Source organism: Dermacentor albipictus, chromosome 8 (assembly GCF_038994185.2).
Source record: "Dermacentor albipictus isolate Rhodes 1998 colony chromosome 8, USDA_Dalb.pri_finalv2, whole genome shotgun sequence".
In the NCBI taxonomy this organism is placed as follows: domain Eukaryota; kingdom Metazoa; phylum Arthropoda; class Arachnida; order Ixodida; family Ixodidae; genus Dermacentor; species Dermacentor albipictus.
In genome coordinates, this window is record NC_091828.1 from 81,209,985 (window position 1) to 81,223,775 (window position 13,791).

The following is a 13,791-nucleotide window of genomic DNA, read 5'->3' on the forward strand; positions in this document are numbered from 1 at the left end:
TACAAATACATCTTTCTGTGGAAAGTGCCGCCACTCTGGGCATAAGACAGGTGACTGCCCCAAAAAACCCAGCAGTACCGAGAAGGCTTCGTGCTCGATGCAGCAAGTAGACGTGAACAAGGCTATTAACGAAGAGACGCAGACCTTGCATCGAGTTCCCGGAAGTTCGGAACGCGGGAGAACGCAAACGCATAAACGAGACGAAAAGTCTATGCCTACTGCCGAAGGTGTGCTTGAAGGACATCCCGCTACCGTCTTGCGAGATACAGGATGCACCTATATTATTGTCAAAAGGTCCCTCGTACCAGACAGTAAGCTGACAGGAAAAATTTCCTCGGTCTGGCGTCTGGACAGAAGATTGTTGAAGCTACCTGAAGCAACTGTGGAGATCGCGTCACCATTCTTCACAGGCAAGACTAGGGTTTTATGCATGGACAATCCTTTATATGCTATTGTCTTGGGAAATGTGAAAGGTGTACGGAGTGCCTCCAATCCTGCCAATGAATGCAAAAGACATCTTTATACACCGAGCGCTGCGTATGAACCATTTAGAACAGAAGGTGCAAACTGTTCTACCAATGAATCCATCTCTGCTGACACTTTATCATCGGCTGCTAGAGAAACCAGGGACAAGTCGGAAGTGGCAGCGACAACCAAACAGACAAGATCAGGTTCGCATTCATTACCAGTACCAGCTATAAACCCCCTAGACATCAGCCCAATCGACTTGAAACGCAGGCAAAGGGAGCACAGCAGTCTACGTATATGCTTTGAAGCAGTGGACAAAGAGGTGAATACTCAGTTTGCCGACATCCAATTCTTTGTAAAGGAGGAAATTCTTTATCTTTACCGAAAATATACACTGCGGTCAAGGAAACAAATGGAACAGCTTGTCGTGCCCAGAAGCCTTCGTCATTTTGTGATGAAAATGGCTCACGAAGGGATCCTTACCGGACATCAAGGAATAAAGCGAACCACAGACTTTGTGAGCGAAGAGTTCTACTGGCCTGGATTCCAATCAGACATCACGCGATTTGTTAAATTGGGTGATCCGTGCTAGAGGACGTTTCCCAAACATCTAATAGGTTGAGTATCATTGGGAAATACTCCCGTCATTGATACCCCATTTAGGAGAGTTGCCATTGACATTGTGGGACCATTAACTCCTATGTCAGAGAAAGGGAATAAGTACGTTCTGACAATGGTAGATATGGCAACGCGGTATCCTGACGCTGTGGCACTGCTTAGCACTGAAACAGAAAAAATAGCTGAAGTACTTCTAGAGATGTTCTCTCGTGTGGGAGTCTCACAGGAGATAATCAGTAACAGAGGCACATCATTCTCGTCACGCCTGATAAAGGAGCTAAGCCGGCTTCTCTCTTTTACACAGTTGCCAACAACTCCATATCATCCGATGGCAAATGGCCTTGTGGAGAGGTTCAACGGCACCCTTAAACAAATGATAAGACGAATGTGTCAAGAGAGCCCGAAAAAATGGGACCGGTACTTAGCACCATTTCTTTTTGCTTATCGCGAAGTCCCTCAGTCAAGCCTGGGTTTTGCACCCTTTGACTTGTATGGCCGTTATGTCAGAGGACCCATGGGGATATTGAAAGAATTATGGACAGGTGATCATCTTGATGATGACAGAAAAACCTCATATGGGTATGTAGTGGAGCCACGGAAGCGTCTTGAAGACACTTGTCGTTTAGCCAAGGAGGAGCTTCAAAAAGCAAAACTTGTACAGAAGAAACACTACGACCGGAAGGCCAGACCACATCATTTAGCTGTTGGAGACAAGGTTCTGCTACTGCTCCTTTCGGACAACAATAAATTGATTCTTACGTGCAAAGGACCATTCACGGTACTTGAGACGAGAACTGACGTCGATTACGTTGTTGACCTCGGGACAAGGATGACACTGTCGGCCATAAATCTACTGAAAAAGTATGAGGAACGGCCACCTATATCACTGCGATTAACGGAAGCGTCATCTGCTTGTCATACTGATGACACCGAAAATAACCATGCGTACCGTTTGAAGGAAAAGAATCGCCTGCCAATGGGAGTCTATCGGCATCGCTCTCTCACGGTGTTTCTAACATGATGTTTAAACATGTTGTTGTAAAAGCATGCGCTTCAAACCAGTGTAACTTTAATATCGAACAACATTTACTGGTAGGTTAGTTTTGTGGATATTTCCTTCATCCTATATCGTGCTGTTGTCTTGTAAATGTTGTCATCGTGCCGAGTGTGCGGTCCTCGGAACTGTAATGCTCTAGTAATTTTTATGTGTACTCAAACGTACCGAGTGTGCTATGCCCGGAACCGTGTTGCAGTGTTAAAGCTTGTGGTGCGTGTGCGCTACGCTTGACCAGCAGATATCGGGTACCCTCAAGTTCTTTGAACGAAACAACTTTCTTAAGTAGGGGGTTATTGTGAAGAAGTACACACAAAGTACCGCGCGTAAGAGCAGACGACATTGGTGCCGTCCTGAACAAGAGGAAAAGAAAGAGAAAGGAGGCTCGTGTAGCGCATGAAAAGGGGCTCGCGTGACGGAGATCGTTGGAACGCCGACACGACTAGGGCCGCCGGGCCTACGGAACCCACAACTACCGGTGAGGGTCACTTGACCGAGCGTCTGTCTTCGGGGCAAGGAACGCCTCGGGTCGTTGTACGGCACGAGACCTCGGAGCGGCCTACTGCAGCCTCAAACCCGCATCTACGCGCGAGGTTCGGAAGAGCGAGCGTCCCTCATCGAGACGAGGAGGGCCTCAGGTCGTCGCCTTGCTCGAGGCCCCTGGTTGGCCTACTGACATCTTGGAACCCGCTTCTACGCGCGAGGTTCGGGTGACCGGGCATCCGTCATCGAAGCGAGCGCCTGGGGCCGTCTTTTTGCTCGAGATTTCGGAGCGGCCTGTTCCCGACTACAGAGCTGGGGGACGCGTCCACCTGTTCCGGCCCCGTGCTGCTGCGTCTGCTCTTCCACGCCGATTATCCCTATACGAGCGAGTGTTCCACCTCAAGGACTCTACTCTACGTCTCACCACACTCCGGACTTCAACCGCAATGTCGTGAGACTACATTTTTCCTGTTTACGAACCACCTTGTATGTGTTGGTATACTTTAAGATATTTTTCGTGTTTACGTGCCGTGTAATATAATGGTGGTGTGTTTGTTTACCATGCACCGTCTCCTCCATCTTCCTCGCGTCACACGCTTTGCAACGTGACGATCCTAACCCATCACCCCATCTTAACGTCTGTCCGAATAGGTTCAAGGCGAAAACCTCCTTCAGGAGGTTCATGTCGTCCTCCTTAGTAAAGCGCACACGCATTGTGACCACAGCACCTACCACACTGCTTTGTTTGCCGCGGAAAACGTGACATGCATCAGCTTGGCGTGTGGCTTTACACCAACCGAATGAGCGAAATACACTTGGGCGGCATCTCGAGGCGGATCAAGAAAACATGAGCAAACATAAACAAACTTTCTCATTAAGCCTATTGTAAACAATGCTGTAAACATCGTAAACAAGGCCCATTTTTCACTTGTGTGCCGCTGTCGAAGTATTATCACCCAAATTTATGGAAACATGAGCATTAGCGGGGAGCGAATGAGCCGAACAGCGCAAGCCGACTGCTTGATAGATCCGAAGCGGGCAGCTGTCACTTCGACTGGCGCGCCATGACGCCGTACGCAAGGCTCCCATTGCGTGCGCTAGCGTTCACCGCTAAATCTCGAAAATGGCGTACGTGCGTAAGAGCTTCAGCACAGTTTACGTACAGCGCATGCGCAGTGTGGTGCACGCAACGCTAAATCATTTGCGTTTGCTGCTTTACGCTGTACTTAAACTGTCTTGTGCAGTGCTAGTGATGTGCGGCAGTGGTGTGCGGAAAGCTAACGGCTATATTTGGCCTCTTTTCAGCCAACCGAGTCGGGCTGAGTCGCATGTCTTTCATGTGATGGCGATAAGGCGACCGAGAACGTTGTCGCAAGGTTGGAAACAAGCACGCTCGTGCCAATATAAGACGACTCACTCCATTTCTCGGGGACACACACACTGACTACTGAAGCCGACGACGGCTCATGCGTAGGGGACGACAGAAGCGAGAGGCAATTTTGACGGAATAATCCTCCACTTTGAGCTAGGTGCCTTATTCTTACTGAAAAAGAAAAGTGTTTTATTTTATTACGAACGTGACGTTGCATGCCTCTATTTCAGTTTCTTAGGTATACCGGCCAATTTGCATCACGTTACAAAAGGAAAACAGGGCCATCAGCACCATTATGCACGCGTCGTATGTCCATTGCGCATCTAAAAAGTGTCAAAATGTACAAAATAAAACTTCTGATGGCGTAACCTGTTGGCATGCGAACGGCATATGTACTTGGCAAGCTGAGATAGGCAAGCTGCACATAAGCTGCCGCACAAGAAACATGGCAAAGCGAGCTGACGGCGCGAGTGCACTTTAACGCCGCTGTCTTTGTAGTATTGCTATAGTCGTATTTCCAAGTAATACAACTACACATTGAGGTGCAAAAATTATTGCATGTGTCATTGACAAATAACAATGTTTGCATCACGGAAGAGAGAACATCTGACGGAATGCCGACTTGTTTTTAGCATACTTTACAATTTTCTCCCATTAGGCAAAAATGCGCTAGATATAGTAAACTCAAGGCTGTTAAAGGCCATTGCAGACACATTGACATAAAATGGTTGTCATATTTATTTTTCTGTTTCTGTTGCTTCCAGGAAGCGGGGTGACGCACTTAAATGAGCAGAAACTGCACTTTCACGGCCATTTCGTTGTCCTCCACGCTGACGCTCAATGCCTAGTTTTGGAACTTTGGAAAGACAGTGACGGTAAGTATATTTGCGTGTATGTTGCCATACAAAAAGAGCACTTCATGTTTAAATATAATGTGATGTCGACTCTACTACACAAAACTATTATTGTTACCGTTGCACAATATCAGATACTGAAAAGGGTCTCTGATTTACTAAAAATAAAGCCTTCCAAATACGCAAGCAAATGTACCTCCTGCAGCACCATTTTATTGCTTGTATATGGGGAGCAGTTACTAACTAACCTTTTGGAGGCTGTGCTCTTGTCCACGTTGGCAGGACAACGCGAGAGATTGGTGCAGGAGGTGCTTGACGTTTTCATCAAATTTGTCTCCCGAACACCCAATGCACGACGCATATTCGATGAGGAAAACCGAGAGCCAAGGTCTGAGGAGCGGTATTGGTGGCTGGAAGTTCAAAGTGGCATGCGGTGGTTTGTTGCCATGTGGTTGTCTCCCTCTTTCAAACGCACATACATGAAAAGTTTGCATCCTCTAGGGCTTAACTTGCCCAATACAATAACCGTGATCCGCCTTGTTCGCATTTTCTTTCTTGAACACACTGCACTCGCTATTTTCCTGTCGAGAATGCAATATCCGACTGATAACGCGCATCCCGTTCGGGACCTGAAAGAACCGGGCTCACAGCGTTAAGGAAAGGAACTGCTGCCACGATGAACGAAGATTTTTGTTGTGGGACAAGATAAGCCCCAAATAATACAAACTTTTTTAAAGATTGCAGCAAAGTATACTCTCAGAATGGTACCAAGACGTGCAGGTGCAGGAAAAAGAAGGCACAATAAATGTCCCGTGTTTAGGTTGTGTTTGCAGGAAGTATTTGTAAGAATATCACCAATTTCTTTAGCTAGATGTGACCCATACAGTAACTCCTCCAAGTAGTAAAATTCTGCCATTCACATATTTGGCGGTTTTACAAGTGCGAGGAAGGCAAAGAAAACCCCGTGTACACGTAGGAAGTTACGTTATAGGACAAGCTTGCATCAGTGTCACCCTCATTTGTTGTACAAAGTGTAGTATCATAAAACCTAGAGCAGGAAAAGAACAGGAGCAAAACAAAAAGTAAGATTCAGGCCACATTAACTCGGAGTGTGCCATTGATATTTGATCGTATCACTTATGGAAGCTCCTCTAACTCAGTTCATGGTGTGTGTTTTCTGCTTTCGATTCTGTATCCAATTATTCCCTTTCCATTCTATGTCGAATATCCCCTCCTGTGAAATATGTTAAAGCTAGCATTAAAGCTTCGATAACTCTTTTCTTTCGCTGCCTGCTCTTTTCGTCATGGTCAGCTATGCTCTGGATAGACAATGGCAACAAAGTTTTCGTGCTAGGTTAGTGCTTTTGGTGGTGCTGAAGTTTCTCTCTGTTTATGTGCTTTTCGCCCGCCAGTAACAAGCAAAGACGTTTCTGCTAAATCCTGAAGTCCCCAACTCTGCTCAGAAATCTTCGCTGCAGAGCCTCTCATGAAAGATACAGTCTCGGACTCGTCTGGTGGCCAGCACACACCGCCCGCGTCACGGAAGCGGCTCAGTTCTTCAGTAGGATCAGACGCTGCTCACGCAGAGCTTTCTGACTGTCTCCGGCAGACCGTCTCTGGCATTGTCCGTCTCCGGCAAAAGACCGTCTCCGGCATTGTCCGCAAGCGACGCGCCCATCTTATACTGCAGCATCGTAACTACTGTAGTAGCTTTCATGCCTGACGACTCAATGGTAAGCCTGAATGCTATCTCCTGGCAAAAACTTAATGATTTCTTCTTCAAACGTGTCACTGCACTAATCGAAGATGTTCGCTTGCATTCCTGAAAAAACATAAGTGTTGTTGACACAACAGAGAGCAAGATGGTGGAAACTCTACTTCGTTTGTCTGAAATCTTTGGCGTCTACACGCCACCCCACATACTACAGGGTCTGCATATAACAGGTTGTGTCATATCTGAGATAGGCTTGGATTTGAAAGACGGCGTTTTCAAGAGCATGATCGTTTGCACGCCACCAGGCAAAATATTTAGCTTTCGAAGGCTGGGCTCGTCAAAGTGTATGAAGATACTATTTGCCTATGGCAAGGTGCCTAGTCATAAAAGGCTGGGCTTGTGCGGTATCCTGTTCAGCCTTTCATACCAAGGCCTTCGCAATAATATCAGTGTTTTAAGGACGGTCATGTTCAGCACTTGCACCAGAGATCTGGTCTGCGCCAAATGGGGTTGGAGTCAAACGAAGATTCATGTGAAGGTCAGGCATATCAATGCCCTAACTGTAATGGTGAACATTTGGCAAAGGATTTGGATGTCCCTCATTAAAGGACGAACTAAAGTCACTAAAAGAGAAAGCCAAAGGGAAGGCAGCAGGAGGCGAAAGCTCGCGTCCTCGTAGCTGGTCCAGCGACTGGAAAAGCAGTGCGCAGAATGACAAAAACAAAAGGCATCGAAAGCGATGGGGGTGCACTTTTACCTATAAGTCATCGGGACCAGCGCTGCCATTGAAATCGTCGGAGCAAATCTGAACAAAGACTGCGACCACAGCGGAAAGCACTGGAAACACTGTACCTTCACCCGCCTCAGCCAACGATGATGCGCACTTGTCTGTCTTCTGAAGATTCATGTCAGCATCACAGATCTCTAATCACCAGTTGTCAGACGCCAGCTGCGCTAGCAGCAGAATACCTTTTGAACGCCCTCGTCCTATCCATAATGGCCTTCACTAGACGTTTCAGCGGAAACACTCTTAGCAGTTGCCAGCAGCCTCGTCCCTTTGTGCTGCCATGACATGCCAAGTCATCGAGACCGCAGTCCGTTGATCTAGTTCTTCGACTCTTTGCTGTGAAGACTCCACCAAATGTTATAGCGCTTCAGGAAACTAGCGTAACGAAAAACGAATATCGACTGTCATGCTTCGTCCACGTCCACAGTAACACTCCATGCGTGGAACCAACTTTCGGCTCTTTCCTTCCTTCGGACGCGGCGAAGACGTGCAATGCTTTAAGAGAGAGAGAGAGAAGGGAAGACGGAAAGGAGGGGAGGTAAACCAGACTGAGTCCAGTTTGCTACCCTACACGTGGGGAGGGGAATGGGGAGTGAAAGAGAGAGAGAGAACTTAGGTGTAGGATCTCTATAGTCGGACACTCAAGTCCGTAGCCCTCAGGTAGCGAAAAAGCTCTCGAACAGCTTTTTGGGTTTTGAACTGTGACGCCAGGCTCCCAAGATCTTCGCTTCCGTAAATGGCCTGTCATCCAGTCTATTTAAGGCACACTGGAGAGTCTCACGTTGATTATCGAAGCGACAACAGTGGCACAGCAGGTGACTGATGGTCTCTTCACACTTGCATTTAGCGCACATTGGTGAATCCGCCATTCCAATACGATAGCTGTAGGAGTTGGTGAATGCTACTCCTACTTACAGCCGACACAGCAGCGCTGCGTCACGTCGTGGAAGGTTCGCTGGTAATTTAAGTTTCATTGATGGGACGAGGCTGTATAAACGACACTTAGAGTTCTGTGGTGTATGCCAGCAACCTAACGTGATGGTACGAGCGAGACTGCGAAGCTCTCTTGCAGTGTCGACTCTGGATAAAGGTATAAGGAGTGCCGGTGAGCCAGCCTGGGCACGTCGGGCAGCGTCATCGGCGAGGTGATTACCAACGATACAACAATGTCCCGGCAGCCACTGAAATATTATATTATGTCCTCGTTCAGAAGCGCAATGACAGGTTTCGTTGATTTGTTACACCAGCTGGTCATAATTGCCACGTCGCCAACTTCGCAAGCTCTGGAGGGATGCTTTCGAGTCACAAAATATTGCCCATTTGTTGGGCGGTTCTTTTTCAATGTATTCGACAGCAGCACGAAGAGCAGTCAGTTCGGAACCTGCAGATGACGTCACGTTTGAAGTCTTAAATTTGATGACAGATTGTGATGGTAGAACAACGGCGCCCGTAGAATTTTCCGAGACGGATCTATTCATGTAAACATGAATTTGGTTCGCGTATGAACAATGCAGAAGTTCCAATGTGATCTGCTTGAGAGCCGCGGAGCTCAGGCTAGCTTTCTTCACTATTCCTGGAACAGCAAGGTGCACAGGAGGCGTCTTCAAGCACCACATAGGGGATGGCGTTCTTGTTGCGGGTGAGTGCCTCAAAGACAAAGAGTGCCGGTTAGCCGCAATTGATCTGGAGAACGCTGCCTTGGGCCTTTTCTCAGGCAAGCGATCGAGATGGTGGTCAGGGACTCTGGATATATGGCGAACATGGGCCCGGAGTGCGTCGATATCTATATAGGTTCTTATTGGGTGGTCACTCGCGGTGGCAATTGTTGCCACGGTTGAAGCATTTCGAGGTAGCCCCAGACATGTTCGAAGAGCTTGGCCTTGAATACTCTGTAGGATATGGATGTTAGTTTTGTTAGCGTTGGACAGCACTGGTGTGCTGTATCGCAAGTATCCTAGGAAGAGCGTCCTGTATAGTTGAAGCATAGACGCCACGGATGTGCCCCACGTTTTACCGCCAAAAACCTTAGTATATGGGAGATAGAAGTAAGCTTCTTCTTCAAGTATGAGATGTGGGGGCTCCATGAAAGGTCTCTGTCTATAATAATGCCTAGGAATCGATTAGTTGCGTAGGAAATTGGTTAGTGGTCAATAGAAATGGGGTACCAGGTCATGGGCTTGTGGGTAAAAGCGACTAAGGCGCACTTCTCGGTCGAAATGCTGAGGCCTTGCGCACGCAGGTGCAATGACGTTAGGATCACTGCTTTTTGGAGCCGTGCACGCACCTGAAGACGTCAGCATTAAGGTTTACTCTATGTGGTAGAACGTCGGCAAGTCCAAGGATTGCAAGGTTGAACAAAGTGGGGCTAAGAACCCCACCCCGAGGGACGCCACGGCAAGTGTAATGGTCAGCAGTTCGGCTATCTGCACTGTGCACAAAGAAGGATCTTTTGAATAGATAGCTCCGAATTCACCGAAACATGCGTCCACCAATTCCATTATTTTCCAGGCCATCAAGGATGACTTCATGCGTTACATCATCATACGCACTTTTCACGTCGAGGAATAGTGCAACCGATATACGCTTGTGGTGTTTTTCTTGCTGTATAGACGTCACTAGGTCGAGGACGTTGTCAATAGAGGAGCGGCCTCTTCTAAAACCAGCCATGGCCTCGGGGTATACGTTGTGGCGCTCAAGATACCATTCTAGGCGGGTGAGAATCATTCTTTCCATGATCTTCCCAACACAGCTGGACAGCGCAATGGGTTGGTAGTATGCTAGGTCAAGTGGCGACTTTCCAGGCTTCAGGAGTGGTATCAAGCGGCTGGACTTCCACCGCTCAGGAACGACGCCATCATTCCATGACTGGTTATAACATTCCAGAAGTGTGCTTCGGCTATCTTCACCTAGGTGGAATAAAGCGGCGTAGGTGATGCCGTCTGGTCCTGGCGAAGATGAGCGCCTGCATGTGGCCAGAGCAGCGTCCAATTCCTGAAGTGACAAGGACACATTCAATTCTGGGAAGCGTGTCGCAGGAACCTCACCCATAATTTCGCTATTGATGGTGACCACACTGCCCGCAATCTTCACACAGAAATCTTCGGCTATATCGACCTGGGAGCGGCCTTGATGAAGGGCTAGGGCTGAGAATGGGTGTCGTTGCTGTGGAGACGAGCCAAGGCCGCGCACCATCTTCCATATGATAGACAGTGGCTTGCGGGGGTCTTGTGATTCGCAGAATGTCTTCCACCGTTGTTTCTCCAGCCTGTCCATACGACGTTGGATTTCCTTCTGTATACGTCGAGCGACTCAAAGGTCATGAATTAACTTCGTGCGCCTGTATCGCCTCTCGGCTTTTCTGCGAATCGTTCGAAGTCGCTCAAGTTCCATGTCAAAATCCGTACGTTCTTTAGCGGATGTAAATGTGTACTTAGACGATTCCAGTACGCTTGTAATAAGGTTCTCAATGGTCCCGGTAAATTCTTCTTTGCATGCCTCTTCCACCTTTGTCTTATACGTTGACCACCTTATATATACTTGTCGGGAAGTACAAAAGGAGAAGCTTCCAAATCCAGTTATACTTAAGTAGGTGGGAATATGGTCACTGCCATGAGTCTCGATGTCCGAGAGCCATCGAACATTTTGACCAAGTTGCCGTGACACCAAGGCCAAGTCTAAGCAACTGCTATAGTTCCAACCACGCAAGTACATCGGACTGCCATCGTTCCTAATGCTAAGTTCATGGCGGGAAGCAAATTCCACAAGTTTCCGGCCCCTGGAATCTATTCTGGAGCTTCCCCAAGCCAAGTGATGAGCATTAAAGTCTCCCGGGATAATCCAGGGTCCAGTAGGTGTCGTCAGGATGTCTCGCAATCGGTCGCCGTCGAACCGACTATATGGGAATATGTAGGCGCCGACAAGGGTGAAGGCCACTTTATTCTTTGTAATGCGGAGACACATGTATTGGTTTCCATCATGAGGCTGCACCGAGTGGGAAATGTAAGTCAGTTCTGTGCGGATGTAAACAATTACCTTGCTGGATTGCCCACACGTCGACGCCATAAATGGTTCGTATCCAGAGAGTCTTAGCGCTTTTGACACGTTCGGTTGACATATTACCATATAGGAAATCGGTTCGTGAAAACGTATTGGCGGAAACATGAAATCCGTGATTTAAGTCCTCTGGCATTTCAACTGGAAAATCGTCGCGCTGCGCACTTCATCACGGAGTGAAGGCACTGGAAGAGCCATTGTGCTTATGCAAGATTTGCAAGCACTGGGCTCAGGGCATCCAACACTTGCACTGCGCTTCGAGCTGTTGGCGTATTCGAGTTGCCCACAAACGTGCGAATCGCATTTATCAAAGGCTTGAGCATTGCTACAATTCGGCGGTCATGCTCTCTCAGCTCATCTGGGTGAGGGGTGGAGCATTGTAGTGCCTCTCCTTGTTGGGAATTTTCCGCAGGGCTTATCCTTGGCAGGGGTGGCCATTCCTCATCCACGGCAATCTTTTCAGATGCTGTGCTATCTATACGCGCTGTGGACACATTCTGCACTGGGGTTGGAGCACATTCAACCGCAAGAGGCTGTGCGGTACGCGTATTCTTTGTGCAGAGAGCAGAATTCCTTGATGAGCGTCTGCGACGAGAACGGCGTCGCCTGACGTCAGCACCTACTTCAGGATGTGTCGACCGGTCCCTCACCATTTTCTTCAATATGCAGAGTTCTCGCTTAACTCTAGGGCATTCTTTTGATGAGGCTCCGTGGGGCCCTTGACAGTTCGGACACTTATAAGTTTTTGCCTGGCAGTTGCCTGCAGAGTGTTGTGCTGCACAGCGGGAACATATAGCAGACTTACCACAGACGGCGCTCACGGGGCGGAATTTCTGGCAATTTCTTCACTGCAGCGGCTTGGGAACAAAGGGTCGGACAGCATGTCGGAAATGACCTACCTTCACATGCGATGGAAGGTAGTCACCTTTAAAGACAATTTTAACGCATCTGGAAGCTCCGAGACGGGCCACCTGTAGTATGGGAGTCCCATGATTGGCAGGCTTCATCAAAAATGGTAAATCCTCGCCTGAGATGGCCGCATCAATGTCATATATGATGCCGGTAGTAGCCTTTTGGATGATGGTACGGACGTTTATGCCACGGAGAACAGTGAAAGCTCGCAGAGAATTTAACGCCGACGCTTGGGCGACGTCTACCGCGACAAAATTCTTCCGAGGGTTGACTCGCACGTCCTCAATGCCATTTGGCAACAGTCTCTTGAGTTCAACCGATGCAACTTGCCTATAGAGGAACTTCATGCTGTCGGAGGGTAGCACAGGTAAGAAAAGGATGGTGTACATCGGCGAACTCTGCGGAGCCCTCATAGTAGATGTGTCCACAGAGGCCCTAAGCATCCGCCGCTTTGTTTTCTGACACAGACAACGGCTACGCTGATGACTTTGAGAGTACACATGTTACTGTGAGCCTCGCGGGTATGGCTATGACAATGGCAAGCCTATACAATTGGCCTACGCGTTCTTTAGAAAGTACTTGAGTCCACTGTATCGTTATGTAGAGAATTTAACGCCCCCAGCCGTACCCAAGCGAATCACGGGCAGAGATTAACGAGAATATGAAAAATACCTGCAAATAGTGAATGGCGATTTACCTACCTTTACAGACAGACGCAATTAGCATTGCACTGCATACCTTGCGATATCAACGAGAGATTATTGAACAAGAGATGCGGAGCTCATCCGCGAGGCTCAGATCACCTAGCCCATTGGCTAACGTCAACACATACTGCGGGGCGCCGCACTGCCGTTTAGGCAGTGACAAACGGGGGCAAGTTCCGTCAGCTGATCTTAGAGGTGTCACCTCAAGATGGTCTGTTCAAACTGATGACAGTAATTATGAGAAGCTGCAATACAACATCGATTGAGTATCGGCAAATCAAATCCGGATCTTAGGTTTTTGCGACTCCGAGCATGTCGACGTTCTAAACGACGCACTGACTAGACTCTACACAACCTCATTGATGCAACCATATGGTGGCATACAAAACAGCTTCATCGCAAGAGTTGCGCAGCCTTATGTAATTCGCCGTATACTTGAAATGGTTTCGGCAGTGTATGAAGCATAATGATAGGTACCCAGTACTCCTGAAATCAGCAAGTATACTACGGCTGCACTGTGCATAGCGACCGGCCAGTCACCAAACGTTCTAGCGGACGCATTTGCCGACCTTTTGAACTCTCCTATAACCAATGACACCTAAAATAGAGACCTACTTTCTTTGACAAGTCTGAGTACCATAACCGCTTCTTAGGCTCCAAGCAGACAGATGGGCGAGGCAGACTTCACCATTGAGGAGCTGCAACACGCGCTCAGCCACTCCAGACGCCTCACTGCCCCAGCTGGAAATGGTGTGTCGTATCAAGCACTGCG

The 13,791-nt window shown here is 48.2% G+C and overlaps 1 protein-coding gene across 3 annotated transcripts in view; it reads left to right on the plus strand.

The window, feature by feature from the left end:
- LOC135898603 (uncharacterized) overlaps nucleotides 1-13,791 on the plus strand; it is a 218,032-nt gene that overhangs the window by 197,781 nt on the left and 6,460 nt on the right. For all 3 annotated transcript variants that reach the window (XM_065427651.1, XM_065427649.1, XM_065427650.2), the window contains one exon: nucleotides 4,760-4,870. In XM_065427651.1, coding sequence (XP_065283723.1) covers nucleotides 4,760-4,870 — 111 coding nt within the window. The remainder of the gene's footprint in view (nucleotides 1-4,759; nucleotides 4,871-13,791) is intronic.